This window comes from Sorex araneus, chromosome 10 (assembly GCF_027595985.1).
Source record: "Sorex araneus isolate mSorAra2 chromosome 10, mSorAra2.pri, whole genome shotgun sequence".
NCBI classification, from domain to species: Eukaryota; Metazoa; Chordata; class Mammalia; order Eulipotyphla; family Soricidae; genus Sorex; species Sorex araneus.
Window position 1 is genome coordinate 53,757,860 of NC_073311.1, and position 17,396 is coordinate 53,775,255.

Here is a 17,396-nt window from a genome sequence, read left to right on the forward strand (position 1 = left end):
GGTGCTTGGGGGACCATATGGGATGCTGGGGATCGAACCCAGGTCGGCCCAGTGCAAGGCAAATCCCTCCCCACTGTGTTATCTCTCTGGCCCCAAACTCTGCACTTTTGCACAGCACTAAAAAGTCACAACATCTAGGTGGATTCTCTTTTTCTTCTTTTTAATTAAGACCCTGGGATTTACAAAGTTGTTCATAGTAGTTGCTTCTGGCATCCAATGTTCCAACACCAATCCCACCACCAGGGCCACCTACCTTCCACCAGTTCCTCCCAGCCCTTGGCGGGCATATAGCAAATTTATTTCATACTGCTTGGTCCGGACTGGAGCGAAAGCACAGCGGGTAGGGCGTTTGTTTTGCACGCGGCCGACCTGGGTTCGATTCCTCTGTCCCTCTTGGAGAGCCCGGCAAGCTACCGAGAGTATCCTGCCCGCATAGCAGAGCCTGGCAAGGTATCTGTGGCATATTTGATATGCCAAAAACAGTAACAACAAGTCTCACAATGGAGACGTTCCTGGTGCCCGCTCGAGCAAATCAATGAACAATGGGATGACAGTGCGACAGTGACAGTGACAGTAAGTACTACTGCTTGGCAATGAAATTATCAGAACAGAAATCAATAAAAGTGGGGCCAATTGGTGATGACTGATTTTAACCCAAATAAGAGAAGACAGTAATTCATTTTTAAAAATGTATAAAATCCCATAGCAAGTTAGGAGTTCACATACTTTTCCCCCTTCCTCCCTTCTCCCCAAGAGTGAATATACTTAAAAAAAAAAAAAATCCGGTAGAGAGCCACCATATGTTCCAAGGTGGATATTCCGTTCCACAAACAGGAGGCCCCGGGAAGACAGACCCCCCTCTCAATCCTCCCAGATAACGCACCTTTCCTGCAAGCCGCAATGAAGAGGGCTCGGCTTCCCGGGACCCCCGGGCTGGAGCGGCAGGTCCGCCCGGCGGGCCCTGGGCCGGTGACGTCACGGGAATGGCAGCGGGCGCAGGCGGCGGCACCGTCCTTCTCTATAGGACACGGTCGCATCCCGGGCCGGGCTCCCTCCTGCCGCGCGCCGCGCCCGGGAGGGTCGGGCGGGCCTGAGAGCCACGCGCCCCCCGCCCCGGGCACTACCTGCCGCCGCGCGGCCCGTCTACACTGCACGGCGGCGCACGCGCACCGGGGCCCATCCCACCCACCGCGCCGGGTCCCGACCCCGCCGCCCGTCTACACTGCACGGCGGCGCACGCGCACCGGGTGCCGGCCCCCGCGCGCGGCCCGTCTACACTGCACGGGCGGCGCACGCGCACCGGGGCCCATCCCACCCACCGCGCCGGGTCCCGGCCCCGCGCGCAGCCCGTCTACACTGCACGGGCGGCGCAGGCGCGCCGGGGCCTCCGCCATGGCGACCGTGCTGTCCAGGGCGCTCAAGCTGCCGGGTAAGGAGTGGCCGCCCAGGGGCCAGCGGGCGGCGCGGGGAGGCGCGCGGGGCGGGCCGGGGTCTGTCCGCGCCCGGAGCATCCTCGCCCCGTGCAGCCGCCGCCGGCGACTCGGGCTCGGGCTGCGGGTGGGGAGGTGGGGGGAGGGAGGGGTGACAGGGACGGCGACCCCCGGGCAGCGCCTCGGCCGCGGCGATGGCCTAAACCTGGCCCTGGGGTGGGGGTGGGGGCCCGACCCGGCTCCCCCCGGGTGACGGCCCGTTGACGGGTGCAAGGGCGCACACGCGCGGTGGGAACGGCGGGCGCGGTGGTGCTGGCGGTGGCTTTGGGTTCTAGCTCATGGGCTTGGGGTTCTCGAGTGCCCCGTGTCCAGACCACACGCTTGAGAAGGCAGGGACCCGACCCCTGCAGGCGGCACGGAGTTGGGGGCGTTCTGTATGGGGACAGGCCCGCTGGGCACCGCCGCATCCTCCTCCACGGGCGATTCAGTACTTTGGGCAGCAGCTCTTACGGTCTCTGGGTTTTAAAGGAAACCAAAACATTTTTTTTTTTTTAAATCCCCTTAAGCTTCCCGAGTGAATCTGACCTGCTAGACACTTGCTATTTTTAAGAACAGCCTTCACTCTTCTGCCCGAGTAAATTTTAAACGCTCAGGCTCCACTTTCACCTCTGCCGCCCCCTCCCCCCTTTCGGGGTTCTACTTAAATACATTGTAAACAAGCAGGAAAGGTTTGTTTGCCGACAAGTCTAGGTGTTCTGGGCCCAGCAGATGCTTTCACTGGCCTTGGGGAAAGTTGGAGAAAGGGCTGGCGGCTGTCAGCCAGGACCAGGGCGGCCAGGCTGGTGGTGTCTGTCCTCCGGGCCAGTGCTACAGCCCCCTGGACCTCGCCGGACCTTGGGCCGTGGAGGGGAACCGGGAATGAACGCGCCTTCCAACCTGCAGACTATGTGACTTCACATTTTGTTTTTTCCACATGGGCTCATTAGAACATTGGCGGGAACACTGATAGTATCTTATCAGGTCCTGGTTATATAACAATAGAATTAAAGAGGGGACTGTGCCTGCAGGATGAATTAATTAACTTTGAAGAAAGGAGCTTTGTTATTCTTAACGGCTCCTGGTTGCCCCCTCACCTCCAGCCCCCCCCCCCCCCCCCATGCAGAAATGGCCTGGGACTGAGCTGCTTCCAGAGGCCTCCCCAACACAGAGAGTTGGAGAAACTCTTGCTTTTGAAACTCTTGGGTCCCTTTGCAGCCTGCAAGTGTGGCATTAGTTAGTCCCTGCAGTGAGGATGGGTGTCGTCCCCTGGCCAGCTGTCTGTCCCGGGCCCAGCCCTCAGTCAGGGCTGTTTTATCCCCTGTCAGCCCAGAAGCAGCCCTGCGCCCTTTGATGTGGTCTGGTGTGGGGTGGGTCCCTCTCCCGCTCACTTTTCCTGTCTCCCTCGCTCGGCCTCTCTCCCTCCCCGGCAGGCAAAATACAGTTTCCAGTGCTTCTTACTCGCTGGAAGTTGCTTTCCTGTTGCTCGTTTTGGACACCCTGTAATTTGGCTGGGTGGCCGCAGCTCTCTTTGGGCAGCCGTGCCCTGTTCCTGCGCTCACATCCTCCCTCTTCTGTGACAGGACTGCAGTTAGATGTGGGCCAAAGAGGATCCAGCAAGGCCCGAGTGCGAATCTATGGGCTTATGTAACACCATGTGGCATCTCCTGCACTCGTCTGGGCGTTGGGCAGAGAATCATGTTATCTTTTTGCTGTGTGTTGCTTGTTCAATGTGTATTTCTCTTACTGTTGTCAGCGTTAGCATTGGGACCCTCGATCTCCCTGGGAAACCTGGAAGAAGGTACAGTGTAGTAGGGAGCCGGTGACAGATGCGTATACTCATGAAGAAAGGAAAGTGTCTTTCCATGTGCATGACCTTTCACCCCGGGCAGAGCAGGGCTGGCTTGGTCACCCTACAGGGACTGAGGTTAATCAGTAACAGAGAGACAGTGTCATTCACCCGGCAGCCTGCGAGACACTTTATCTCTGTGTGTATATATTTATCTCCACATACACGCACATAAAGTGTCTTAATATACACATACACACAAATCTTAGTATACACATACACACATACATGCAAATGTATATATACATATATATGTGTGTGTGTGTGTGTGTGTACGTACAGGTACATGTGTTTTTCCCTTTAGTTCTTTTTATAGTTTGAAGGTCAAACACAGGGAGTGGCCTGTCCTAAGCTGTGACCCTGGTGTGTTTATTTTGTGTCCCCCAGATGATAGCACGCCCCCGCAGAACCCGGTCCCCGGTGTGTAAGAGTCCCCTGAGTTGCACTTAAGCCTGGTGCATTGTCTCTGTAGAGCGTGGCAGTGAATAATTTGTGTCACAACGCATCTCCCCCACACCTGGGGATGGTGCAGCCGCATCTCCCCTCTCTTTGTCTTTTCCTCCCTGCCGTTTCGCCAGAATCCCCAGTTATTTCTGGAGGGACAGGGATGGCCGTGGCCAGAGCTGGTTTCTCTTGAGGCATTATGCAATCCATGTCGGCTCGCTTGTCTTTGCAGATTCATTTTATTGATTATAAAAGCTGGTGGCGCAATAGCCAGAGTCTGGAAACAACCTGAGAGCCCAGGAACAGACGACTGGTTAACGAAACTATGGGACACCTACACAGTGGAATACTACACAGCTGTTAGGAAAAGCGAAGTCAGGAACTTTGCTGATCAGTGGATGGACAGGGACAGTATCCTGCTAAGTGAAAGGAGTCAGGAGAGAGACAGACATGGAGTGACTGCACTCATTTGTGGGATACAAAAAAATAGTATGAGATTTGGGCCAGAGAGATAGGACAGGAGGTAGTTGCCTTGCACGTGGACACTTGGATTGCAGTGCTGGTTCCTTCCCTGGCACTGTACATGGACATATGGACCCCGAAGGAAGTGTGGCCAGGAGAGACCCCTGAGTCCTTCCCTCTCCCCCCCCCCCCAGGCATCACAGGTGTGGTGCACAAACAGAACAAATAAAACAAACAAAAGGCAGGTTTGTCTCCTAAACTCTCTGAAACATGATCTGTTACACAAAAAAAGTAGCTCTGTGTTCTTCTTCTCAGGAATTTGGTCATGAACCGCTTTTCATCCTTCTGGTCTCCTCAGGGGACACTGGGTGTCTGGTTGCCTTCAGCCTGAGGGCCGGCGGGAGGGCTCACAGTTCTTGGCCTTACCCCCTACTTTCTCAGGGAATGTTTTCCTTGTTGTTCTGCTAACCCTCATGTTTTCAAAAAATACCTGTTCTCAGGGGCTGGAGCAATAGCACAGCCGTAGGGAGTTCGCCTTTCATCGAGGCCGACCCGTGTTCGATTCCTCTGCCCCTCTCGGAGAGCCCGGCAAGCTACTGAGAGTATCGCGCCCGCACGGCAGAGCCTGGCAAGCTACCCGTGGCGTATTCGATATGCCAAAAACAGTAACAAATAAGTCTCACAATGAGAGACGTTACTGGTGCCCACTGGAACAAATCGATGAGCAACGGGATGACTCTGTGTGTGTGTGTGTGTGTGTGTGTGAGACCTGTTCTCAGGAAGCAGGTCCCTGATTTCTGTCCCTTTCACTGGCGCCTTGATTCTTTTACCCGTGACGGTCACTTGCTGCTCAGGTCTGCTGGGATAGGTTTCAGTATTGATTATTCTGTCCTTGATTTTCCTGGGGCTCCCTGTGGCCTGTATCCCCGACTTCTAGGTCTGTATTTTTTTTGTCCAACATTTTCCTGAGCCACCAGCTTATTTATTTATTTATTTATTTATTTATTTATCTATTTATTTATTTATGTCATCTCTATGAATGACTGCTTTTTACGTAGGAACATTAATTGTTTTCCTGTGACCTTTTTGATTTCAGAAAATTATTTAAAAAATATCTTTTGTATTAAACTTGTCCTTTTTAATCCTGGCTCTCCTCTCCTCGCCCCTTCTTTTGCGAGGTGTAGTTTGACTGCACTCAGGGCTCACTCCTGGCAGTGCTCTGGGGACTATATGGGGTGGCAGGGATTGAACCCAGATCAGCTGTGTGCAGGGCAAGTGCCTTACCTGCTGACCTACTGTACTCTCTCTCTGGCCCCCAAATCCCGGCTCCCCACCCCTCACCTCCAGTTTTGAGAGTGAACTGGAGCGTGTGTGTGTGTGTGTGTGTGTGTGTGTGTGTGTGTGTGTGAGCACATGTGTGTACAAAGTTTTGGACCCTGGGTTTTATTTCTGCAAGGCAAACGTTCAACCTGGGCCACGTCCCTGCCTATAAACCTCGCCTCTTTGAATTACTGTCAACCTTCTGTGTCCTGATTGGACCCCAGGTGTCAGAAGTAGCAGCTTTCCAGGACGGGCTGTGCCCACGGCTCCTTTATCACCTGCCGTGGGGACAGTCGTGAGCGTGGGCCTTTGCTTGCTCAGTGTCCCCTCACCTTAGACTCTGGTGTCACGTGGGGCTTTCCTGGATACACCCTGCCCCTCTGTGCTGCAGCTGTGTTTCGTGGTATCTCTGTATTCTCTGCCAAATCGGGATGGTGAGTGAACCACCTGCCTCCCGGGGTTACTCAGAGGGCACGTGAATTCCCACGTGCAGGTGCTGGGCCTGGAGCCTGGTGTCAGAGGCATCTCACCCTGCTCATCCCCATCCATTGTGTGGACCCGGCTCCAGGCTGGTGCCCGGCTCTCTGGGCGAGTCCTTGCTGCCATGCGGCTTTTTCTGCAGTAGAAGCCATGGTTGGAAGCCATAGTTCAAGGAGTATGGCAGGTCCCTGATTCCCTGTCTGTATTTCCTTTCTTCTAGGGAAGAGATGGGCAGAAATGCTGTCCTTTGTCACTATAATCTGGAACAGGCTGCGGAAATGTTTCCCACTCGTGACCCCTTTCCACCCCGGGGACTTTTACACAATCCCTGTGTGTGTGTGTATGTGTGTGTGTGTGTGTGTGTGTGTGTGTAAATAGGTATAGAAATCAAACGTTTCCTGATGATCCTAAATAAATTGATTTTCGAGCGAGCTTTGAGGAAGTTGTGCGGCCTCTTATGAGGGGGTCACAGTGCACAGTTTAAGAATCTAGGAGCCATGGGGCTGGACTGATAGCACAGCGGGTAGGGCATTTGTCTTGCACGCGGCTGACCCGGGTTCAAATCCCAGCATCCCATATGGTCCCCAGGAGTAATTACTCGCCAGGAGTAATTCCTGAGTGCAGAGCCAGGAGTAACCCCTGTGCATCGCCAGGTGTGACCCAAAAACCAAAAAAAAAAAAAAAAAAAAAAAAAAAAAAGGAGCCAGCCGTGACTTCCTTTTTTTTTTTGGCTTTTTGGGTCACACCCGGCGGTGCACAGGGGTTACTCCTGGCTCTGCACTCAGGAATTAGCCCTGGCCATGCTCAGGGGACCATATGGGATGCTGGGACTCGAACCCGGGTCGGCCGCGTGCAAGGCAAACGCCCTACCCGCTGTGCTATCGCTCCAGCCCCCCGTGACTTCCTTTTGAAAAATCTGAAAAATCTTTGGAAAGGGATGTGTCCCACAGCCGCTTGACTTCGCAAAGGATGTCTGCACGGTGTTTTTCTGGGTGAGGGGCCTCCCCAATGTCTGTAAGCACAGTGTCTGTCCCATCCTGCCTGGGACGCTGGGAAAACGGGCCTCCTGGGTTCTGGCCAGCCAGGGTTTCTGTTGTGGATTCAGGGTGACGAAAGTGGCACTTTTGGCTGCTCTGTGCCCGCCAGACCGAGTGCTGTGCGTGTGGTGTCAGCTGGTTCTGTGCGTGGCGCTCACCGTCCATCCGAACAATCAGGGGACGACCCTGGTGCGTGTTGACAGTGCTGGGGGCGAGTCAGCCCCGTGAGGTGACCGCCAAGGCCTCGGGCAGGGGCAAAGGTTGTTGTGGATCCCCTGGGTCAGGAGGGCCAGGCTCTGTCTGCCCTCCTGCGCACCTCGAGATCACACCCAGTTTCCTCTGCACCTCGGGGTCCGATCCTGTTTCTGGGAACCATCCCTAACAAACAAAAAACCTCTGACATGCCACGTTGTATTCTGTCGCCAGTGGGCAGGATGTGGGAGGCAGCGGGCCAGCTCCTCTTCGAGTCCTGGGAGAGAAGAGAAGCGAAGGCAGTGGGGAAGGTGGTTGGGAGCGAAACGTGCCAGCGATGATCATGGAAGCCAAAACTGATGGAGCGTGATGGAGCGAGGCCACGAGAACTCCACCTCCGTGGACGCAGCTGATTCCAGCAGCCACGGGAGGCAGGGGCGCTAACAATGATTCCTGCTGGAAATGGAGGCTTTTCGTTGCTTGGTTTGTTTCAGGCACACACCCAGGGGCACTCAAGGCTTACTCCTGGCTCTGTGCTCAGGGTCCCTCCTGGTGGGGCTTGGGGGACCATCTGGAGTGATGGGGGTTAAACTCCGGTCAGCCACCTGCGAGGCCAACACCCGGCCTGTTGTTCCCTCTCACTGCCCCAGGCAACGTTTGCTTGTGGTCACACAGCAGGAGATTAATAAGACAGCGTGAGACAGAGCCTAGGTTGGCGTGTACCCCGCACCATATGTCTCTTCGGCGTGGTATCGTCAAGTATCTGTAGGGCTTGCGTGTGGAAGAGGGACTCCCGGGGACTCAAACCCGGGCAGATCATTGGCACACGGAGAGATGCACGGACCAGTGTAAGCGTCTGGCACCGGCCAGGGGAAGCGTCTGGTGCCAGAGGGAGGCCGCCCTTCCCACGCTGCGCTGCCCAGGTGCACGCCAGCTGCTTGCTCGTGGGCGTGGTAAGGGCTGCAGGCCTGACTTGAACGAGGGGGCGGAGTCCTTCCCCCTCAGCCCTGAAGAGTCGGGGCGGCTCTCTATGGCTTTCCCTGTTTCAGGGTCCTTTCCTTTTCATTTTGAATGCTAGTGAAGTACAATAGGATGTACTTTTTCCTTTTTCTGTTTTGTGAATTGCCGGGCCCAGCCAGACCTGAGCCCAGGGCCTCACCTTGTGAGGCGTGCATCGTGCCTTCCGTGCCCCGGGTCCACTGTCTTACCTGCATCTCCGCGTGCAGGCCAGCAGCGGGAAGACACACACGCCAATCTCTGGTCTGGTGGGGCTGGTACTCTGCCCCCATTGGGAGTGTGCTCCCCCTTATCCTCCCCCCGACACACACACACACACACACACACACACACACACACACACACACACACACACACCCCAAACCCTGGAAAGTAGCGTTTGCTCTCTGTGCCCAGGACACACACACACACACACACACACACACACACACACACACACCCCAGCTTCCCTCCACACAGCGCCTGCCCTTTGTGACAACTGGGTTCTCTCAGCCTGTCTGTGCTGTAGGACACGGGGAAGTTTCCTTCCGCGCTACAACTGAATAATACTCCATTGTCTGTGTGCTTGCTGGTCAGGTATGTCCTTTATTTATTTATTTATTTATTTATTTATTTATTTATTTATTTATTTATTTATTTTTTAATGTAGAAGTACTGCTATTGATTAAGGTGATTGAATTGGGCATGAACCTCACATTACTTTTTTTTTTTTTTTTGGTGTCATACCTGGTGATGCACAGGAGTTACTCCTGGCTGTGCACTCAGGAATTACTCCTGGTGGTGCTCGGGGGACCATATGGGATGCTGGGAATCGAACCCGAGTTAGCCGAGTACAAGGCAAACGCCCCACCTGCTGTACTATTGCTCCAGCCCTTCATATTACTTTTTTTTTTAAATTCAGTATGTTTTATTATTAAAAAAATTTTTTTTCTAAATCACCATGGGATACAGTTACAAGGCTTTCCTGTTTGAGTTTCAGTCATACAATGATCGGTCACCCAACCCTCCACCAGTGCGCATCTTCCACCACCAAGATCCCCGGCATTGCCCCCCTCTCAACCCTCCCCCTGCCTCTGTGGCAGACAATCTCCCCCATACTCTCTTTTGTATTGCTTGTTATGACTAGCAGAAGATATCGCGTGGCCGTGAGAGTGACCATGTGCTCCTGGAATTCTAAAATTTTTGATAATTAGGGTCTGGAGAAATCTCTGTAGTGAGCTGCTCGGTTCAGAGATTCTTTCGTGTGTCTCTGGATCATGGCTGTTAAGGGGCTTAGGTAGCAGCCTGAGTGTATCTCATGGTGTTTCATTAAAAAATTATAAAAATAAAAATAAAAAATTAAAAAATGACGACAACAATAGAACTTTGAAGAGGATTAGCATCAAGGGGCCAGAGTGATAGTGCAAAGGGCTGGAGCTTGCGCCTTGCCTGTAGGCGCCCCGGTTTGGCCCCCAGCACTGCGTGGCTGCCCAAGCACTGATGGGGTAGCCCCCAGCCGCTGCAGAGTATCCCCCCAGTGTAATGATATTTGCACAACGTTGACTCTGTTGGTGAATTATTATAAAGGAATCGTCTGGGGTAGCTAGGGAATGATGTACACTAATGAATAAAATCATTTCATCCCTTGTGGATCTAATTGGAGGGAATGGACTGGAACCTGTAGTAACCCAATGGACTCTCCTGTTGAGTGCTCATTTGAAAAAGACTATTAAAATCCTAATAGGTTTTTTTTTTATCGTCTTATAATTTTTGCCTTTAAAATTCAAATTTGTTGGCCCCAAATTAAATCCAGTTTTTTGGTTTGGGGTTTTTATTTTTTATTCGTTTGTTTTGGGGCCACCCCCGTGTGTTTAATAACGGGCAAGGCGATTGGGTCACACATGGGCCTACTCCTGGCTCTATGCTCCCGGGTCACCCCTGGCTGGACTTGGAGGATCTTATGGGGTTCCAGGATTGGCCGTGTGCCAGGCAAGCACTTTACCCAATGTTCTATGTCTCTGGCCCTATTCATTTTCTTTTCCTTCTAACTTGAAAGAATTAAAAAAAAAAATCCAATTTTCACTGGACCAATGCAGAACTTTGAAATAGATAGTGTTGCTATTCGTGACAACATGCCAGGTCATTTCCAAAACCAAAATTGTTTTCTTCGTATCGGGCATTTACCCAGAGTCGTGTCAGCTGTTTCGTGACTGTTGGCAGAGAGCCCCAGGGGGCGCGGGAGAGGGGTGTGCTTGGCGCTCCATTTCCTCCCGTCTCTGCACCCACCCCGCGTGGCTCGGTCCCTGCTTCGTGCTGCCCGCCCAGGAGGCCCGAGTGCGTGACCTGGCCCTGAGCCCTGGGCCTGTTGCCGTAGCAGCCCCGGGAAGCTGGGAGCAGCCAGGGAGGTCGGGGGAGGTCCCGGGAGTGGGGGGTGCCCCTGCACCTGGTGGGTGTGCAGACCCCGAGCTGGGGCCCCTTTCAGGGAGAGTCTGACCCGGCCGGAAGTGTTCTTGGCTCCGAAAGGCACCTGAAGTTTCTGTTCCTTCTCGGGTTTCCTGGCCTGGGGTGAGCATGCGTGCAGCACCCCTCTGGTCTTTTTTTTTTTCTTTTTGAGTGACACCCAGCGATGCTCAGGGGTTACTCCTGGCTCTGCACTCAGGAGTCACTCCTGGCGGTGCTCGGGGGACCCCATGGGATGCTGGGAATCGAACCTGGGTCGGCCGTGTGCAAGACAAACGCCCTACCCGCTGTGCTATGGCTCCAGCCCTACCCCTGTGGTCTTGACCGACACGCCCCGGGCCCGCCTGGACTGGGGACACTGTCGTGTGGCGTCTCCCCCCCACCCCCCCGAAGCCCCAACCCTGTCATCCGCTACCCAGGGAAGAAGAGCCCGGACCTCGGGGAGTACGACCCCCTGACGCAGGCAGACAGTGACGAGAGCGAGGATGACCTGGTGCTGAACGTGCCGCAGAAGAACGGGGGGCTCAAGAACGGGAAGAGCCCACTGGGAGACGCCCCCGAGCCCGACTCGGACGCCGAGGCTGCGGGCCCCGCCAAGCCCCACCCGGCCGAGCCACCCCCGGAAGGCTTCCCCGCTGAGAACCTGGGCGAGCTCGAGCAGAAGGCCGCCTCGTCCTTCGTGGCCTACGTGCGCACGTCCGTCTTCCTGCTGACCGTGCTGGTGTCCATGGTCCTGGTGCTGGTCTGCGCCTTCCTCATCCCCTGCCCGCCCCGGGACCTGCACAGCACCTGGAGCCGCCGGCTGGGCGCCCAGCGGGGTGAGTCGGGGTCGGGGGTAGCCCCAGTTCTGGGTTCTGGGATGCTCGGTGCAGGTGCTCATTGGGCTGAAACTTCCTCCCATGAGGGTGTGTGTGTGTGTGTTTGTGTGTGTGTGTTTGGGTCACACCTGCCTGTGCTCAGGGCTTACTCCTGTCTCTGTGCTCAGGCATTACTCCTGGCGGGACTCTGGGACCCCATACGATGCCAGGGATTAAACCCGGCTATGGAGCTGGAGAGATAGTATGGTGGGTAGGGCCTTTGCTTTGCTTGCGCCAGCCAGGGTTTGATCCCCAGCACCCCGTATGGTCTCCTGAGTCCCAGCAGGAGTGATCCCTGCGTGCAGAGCCAGGAGTAAGCCCTGAGCACTGCGGGGTGTGACCCCCAAACTAAAATCCAAACAACCCCCAGTGGGCATCTTGCAGGGTGAGTGACTTCCCTGAGGTTCCACCTCTTTGGCGCCCCCAGAAGAATGTCATCTGTGGGCCCCTGGGCCTGAGGCTTGTGGCCGTGTGCACGGCCCGTCTCTGCAGGTGTGGACTTTACTGCCCACTGGGAGTGGGGGTTCCCTTCTATCTGACAGCCCCCCACCCTCCCCTTGGCTGGGTGGACTGGCCCATCTCCCCTCGTCCGGTCCGGCTCCCCATCAGAACGCTGTGGGTAGGGCCTGGGGCTGCCCCCGTGCTGGGCCGGCTGTCCTGGGGGGGTGGTCCTGAGAGGTGGGGTGCATCCTGGCTCCCCGGCGGAAGTGGCCTTTGCGCCAGGGGCAGTGTCAGGGCAGAGCAGCTGTGCTCTGGGATGTCCCTGCCCTGTCGGACAGTGGCCGCAGAGCAGCTTTCTGGGGCTTCTGGGTCTGCCCCAGACCCTCGGACTCTCCAGTGACTGACCGGTCTCCCGTGTCCTGGCTGGGCCTGAGCCCCTGGCCGGGCCACTCTCCTCCCTGCACCTTCAGACCCTTTCAGCGCTGCTCTGGGCGTGTGGGCCCAGGGCACGAGGGCTGGGCAGGCGCCTCCCTCAGCCTCTTGAGCCGGCGCTGCTCAGGGCTCACCGGCCCTGTCTGTCCCTCAGGAGGGGACCTGTCTCCGCTGGAGCTGGCCGACGTGAACGGGGATGGCCTGAGAGACGTGCTTCTCTCCTTCGTCACGGCCAGGAACGGGAGCGCTGGCGGTGAGTGTCCTGCACACAGGAGGGGCCAGGGGCCTGTGGGTGCCAAGAAGGCAGATGCAGGGGCAGGTGTGGGACAGGTGCGGGGACAGGTGAGGGGGCAGGTGAGGGGTCAGGTGCGGGCACAGGTTCAGGGGCAGATAGTGGGACAGTTGTGGGGACAAATGTGGGGAGGGTTGTGGGAGCAGGTGCAGGGACAGGTGAGGGGACACGTGCAGGGGCAGGTGTGGATACAGGTGCAGAGACAGCTATGGGGACAGATGCGGGGACAGGTATGGGGATAGGTCTGGGGACAGGTTCAGTGGCAGGTGTGGCACAGGTGCGGGGACAGGTGTGGGGACAAGTGCAGGGACAGGTAAGGGGACAGGTACAGGGGCAGGTGTGGGGGTAGGTACGGGGACAGGTGTGGGGGTAGGTATGGGGACAGGTGTGGGGACAGGTGCGGGGATAGGTGTGGGGACAGGTGTGGGGACAGGTGTGGGGACAGGTGCGGGGACAGGTGCAGGGACATGTGCGGGGACAGGTGCGGGGACAGGTGTGGGGACAGGTACGGGGAGAGTGGGTGCAGCTGTGTCGGGCGCCGGTCGTCTTCAGGGCCTCTGGGGCAGACCCGGCCGGCCTGCATGGCTGCCTGTGACCTCTGTCTCTGACCGCCGTCCCCACAGTCCCCCTAGGCATCCCGAGGCCCCCTGCGGTGCTTGTGTGCCTGTCGGGGGTGAACGGCAGCACCCTGTGGTCCAGTCTCCTGCCGGAGGAGGCCCGCGACATCACGTGCTCGGACCCGGGGCCGGGAAGCACAACCGCAGCCACCTGCCTCGTGACCGGGACACACAAGCTGCTCAGTGTGTTCAACGCGACGTCAGGTGACGCCCCCCTCTCTGCCCCCCTCATCAAGACCCCCAGCACCCTCTGAGGCAGCCCTCCCGGGGGGAGGAGGTGGGCGGGGATGGAGTGACCTGCAGGAGCTCTGAGTGTCCCAGCAGGGCCCAGCCCAGCATCTCGGCTCCGTCTCTGTTCTTGGTGCTCCTGAGGCCCGTCTCCTCCTGCCCGGTGGCTCTGGGGTCCCCGTGGGAAGGTGGCCGCTGTCCGTGTACAGCTTGCGGTTTGCCGACCTGACGAGGCTCCGTTGGGAATCGTGGGTCGGGCCCCTCGGGCGGGGGCTCCGGCGATGCCGAGTAGATCCCCAGGTCTGGGTGTGGGTCAGGTGTGGCCCCGGGCTCGTCCCCAGCACTGCTGGCGCAGCCCCTGTAAAGAACGGGGTCTTCCTGGGCCTAAGCCGGAGCGCAGGGAGAGGGCGCTGGCCTGTCACCGGCTGGATTCCGCCTCCAGCACCCAGATGGTCCCCCGAGCACCACCAGGACTGATCCCTGAGCACCTCTGGGGGTCGCCCAGACAACAAGACCAAAACAGACGGAAAAAGAAAGAATAGTGTGTTCCCGGCCTGAGACTCAGGGCTGCCCAGCGAGGGTGGCACCACCCTGGGGTGCTGAGACCATCCCGGGGGACAGACAGCAGGTGCCCCTGTGCAATTTGGGGGCGCCTTCTGTTTTCCTCTTAAAGGAGGCTGGTTTCCGGGGGCTCTGAGTGGTTGGGGCTGGGGGGCTGTTCCCGGCCTCGCTAGGGAAGCACCAGGCTAGCACCTCCCCTGGAATCTGTCTCTGTCCCCTGAGGAGTGGGCGGTGGGCCTCTGTTGTGGAAGCTGGGGTTAGGGCGCCTCTGAGCGGAGGAGAGGGGGACTGTGGGTGGGGGCTCCTGTGGTGGGACAAGGATCAGCCCAGCACCCTGTGCTGCAGGCCCCGCCTCTGCCCCCAGCAGAGCGCTGGGTCCCAAGGGCACCTCTGCCTCCCTCCTGGGCACTCTCCCTCTTCTCCCCCTCCCTTTCCCCCTCCCCCCCTTTCCCTTCCTCTCCCTCCTCCTTCCCCCTCCCTTTCCCTTTCCCTCCCCACTCTTTCCCTCTCCCTTCCCACTCTTTCCCTCTCCCTCTCCTCCTCCCTCTCGCCCTCCATCCCCCTCTTTTCTCCCTCCCTCCCTCCTCCCTCCTCCCTCCTCCCTCCTCCCGCTCCGTCCTCCCTCCTCCCTTCATCCTTCCTCCCTTCCTCCCTCCCTCCTCCCTCCTCCCTCCCTCCCTCACTTACTCCCTCTCTCCCTTCCTCCCTCCCTCCCTCCCTTCCTCCCTCCTCCCTCCTCCCTCCCTCCCTCACTTATTCCCTCTCTCCCTCCCTCCCTCACTTACTCCTCCCTCCCTCCCTCCCTCCCTCCCTCCCTTCCTCCCTCCCTCCCTTCCTCCCTCCCTCCCTTCCTTCCTTCCTTCCTTCCTTCCTTCCTTCCTTCCTTCCTTCCTTCCTTCCTTCCTTCCTTCCTTCCTTCCTTCCTTCCTTCCTCCCTCCCTCCCTCCCTTTCCCCCCTCCCTCCCTCCCTTCCTCCCTCCCTCCCTCCCTCCCTTCCTTCCCTCCCTCCTTCCTTCCTTCCTTCCTTCCTTCCTTCCTTCCTTCCTTCCTTCCTTCCTCCCTCCCTCCCTCCCTTTCCCCCCTCCCTCCCTCCCTTCCTCCCTCCCTCCCTCCCTCCCTTCCTTCCCTCCCTCCTTCCTTCCTTCCTTCCTCCCTCCCTCCCTTCCTTCCTTCCTTCCTTCCTTCCTTCCTTCCTTCCTTCCTTCCTTCCTTCCTTCCTTCCTTCCTTCCTTCCTCCCTCCCTCCCCCCCTTCCTTCCTTCCTTCCTTCCTTCTTTCCTTCCTTCCTTCCTTCCTTCTTTCCTTCCTTCCTTCCTTCCTTCCTTCCTTCCTTCCTTCCTTCCTTCCTTCCTTCCTTCCTTCCTTCCTTCCTTCCTTCCTTCCTCCCTCCCTCCCCCCCTCCCTTTCTCCTCTCTCCCTCCTCCCTCCCTCCCTCCTTTCCACCCACCCCTTTTCCAGACCCAGAGCCATGGCTGAGACCAGCCCCGCGTGTCTGTCCCCAGGGAAACCCATCTGGACCTTAAACCCCAAACACCTGGCCAACGGCACACTGGCGGCGCCCGCTGCGGTGCTGCCGGACGTGGATGAAGACGGCGTCCGAGACCTGCTGCTCGTGGCCACCGGGGACTCGCAGGTACGGAGCCCCTGGCCCTGCCAGGGCTGCTGCTCCAGACCCCCTGGGCCGGGCCGGCTCGGAGACGGGGGCGAGGGGGGTGGGGGGGCAGGTGCTCACCAGGTGGCTCGGGTGGTAGGGAGGCGGGAACCGGCCCGCGGGCTCTGCGCTCGGATTCGTGGGCTCACGCGGGCACCGGGTCCTGTCTGCGCCCGGCTTCCTCTGAGACACGGGCAGGGCCTGAGACAGGGGTGACAGGGGGAGGGCCGCCAGTTGGAACAGCCCGCCAGACTGGGGCGTTGGCGTTGGGGTCCGGCCCCGGGGGTGTGGCTGGTCACCGCCCAGTGCCGGGGTGCTTCCTTGGCACATACCGAGCCAGAGTCCTTTCCCCGAAATCTCGGGAGCAGCATACCTGCCCGCACAGCAGGACCTTGGGTTTAAGTCGCTATTCCGGAAGCTTCTCTCCCAGCCCCTCAAGGTTTCTCTGAGACCTTATCCTCCCCCAGCCTGGGCCGAGTCTGCCTGGAAACTCCGGATCGAAGACTCCAACCCTCGACCATGAATATTTGCTGGGGGATGTGGATTCCAATCATGTTCCCCATCTGTTAGCTTAGTTCACTTTTAATTGTTCTCCTGTTTGTGCTTGGGATTTTTTTTCCACCCCTGGGGGTGGCAGGGGGCGGGGACCCCACACCTGGCAGTGTGTACTCAGGGCTTAACTCCTGGCTCTGAGCTCCGGTGTCACTCCAGGCTCAGGGGACCCTATGGGATGCCGGGGATCGAACCCAGGGCAGCCACATGTAAGGCAAGTGCCCTACCCACTGCGCTATCACACTGGCCCCAGGTGGGTGGGAGTTTTGTGAAGTGTGTGCGGAGGAGAATTGGGGACTCCTCTTGTGCAGTGCTTTACACCTGTCAGCATGCTGCAGTTTCCTGCCAGGAGACCAGCTCTGCGGATCTCCGAGTACTCTGTTAACCCCAAGATCTGAGTAGTTCTGCTTGACGCTACTAGGTAGTACCTTGTATTGGTGAGAAAAGAAGAAGGAAGAGAGAATTTTGAGGTTCCTCTCTGAGCTCAGTTCAGGTTTTATTTATTTCGAGGCAGGGAGAGGGCCACACCTGGTGGGGCTCAGCGCTTACTCCAGGCTCTATGCTCAGATCTCACTCAGGGTGGTGTTTGGGAGACCCTATGGGGTACCGGGGATCAAAGCTAGGTCAGCTGCGTGCCCTCCCCTCTGTCCTCTCACTCTGCCCCCCCTTTCCACATCCCCTGAGGCGCCCGTCTCTGCAGCGTCTGTCTGTCCCGAGGGCTGTCGTGGGAGGGCCAGGCTGCTGATTCTGAGGTGGACTCCCATCGCTGTGATTGCAGCCCAGGATGTTGGTAGCCTTGTCTGAATTTCCGTTCTTGTTTATAATCAGGGCACCCATGTCTTTTAGTGAAATTGGTTCCGTGTATTCTCCAAGATTTCGGGCCTTCTTTCAGCGTAAGGCATTTTTGAATTCTGAGTTTGTCGGCCGCAGACACGTTTATCCCTGTCAGCTTTGCAGTATGTTTGAAGTCAGTTTACTTAAGGCTTGTCAGGGCAGCTGCCAGGAATGGATGCTCGTAAGTGCATGGCGTGCCACCAGAAATCTTTCTCTGGACCGGCAT

At 57.5% G+C, this 17,396-nt stretch overlaps 1 protein-coding gene across 1 annotated transcript in view; it reads left to right on the forward strand.

Moving 5' to 3' along the window:
• The first annotated feature begins 1,245 nt into the window (after positions 1-1,245).
• FAM234B (family with sequence similarity 234 member B) overlaps positions 1,246-17,396 on the forward strand; it is a 30,952-nt gene continuing 14,801 nt past the window's right edge. The window contains exons 1-5 of the mRNA XM_055118096.1: positions 1,246-1,429; positions 11,126-11,524; positions 12,591-12,689; positions 13,352-13,549; positions 15,636-15,766. Of these exons, the coding sequence (XP_054974071.1) occupies positions 1,393-1,429; positions 11,126-11,524; positions 12,591-12,689; positions 13,352-13,549; positions 15,636-15,766 (864 nt within the window). The 5' untranslated portion in view covers positions 1,246-1,392. The remainder of the gene's footprint in view (positions 1,430-11,125; positions 11,525-12,590; positions 12,690-13,351; positions 13,550-15,635; positions 15,767-17,396) is intronic.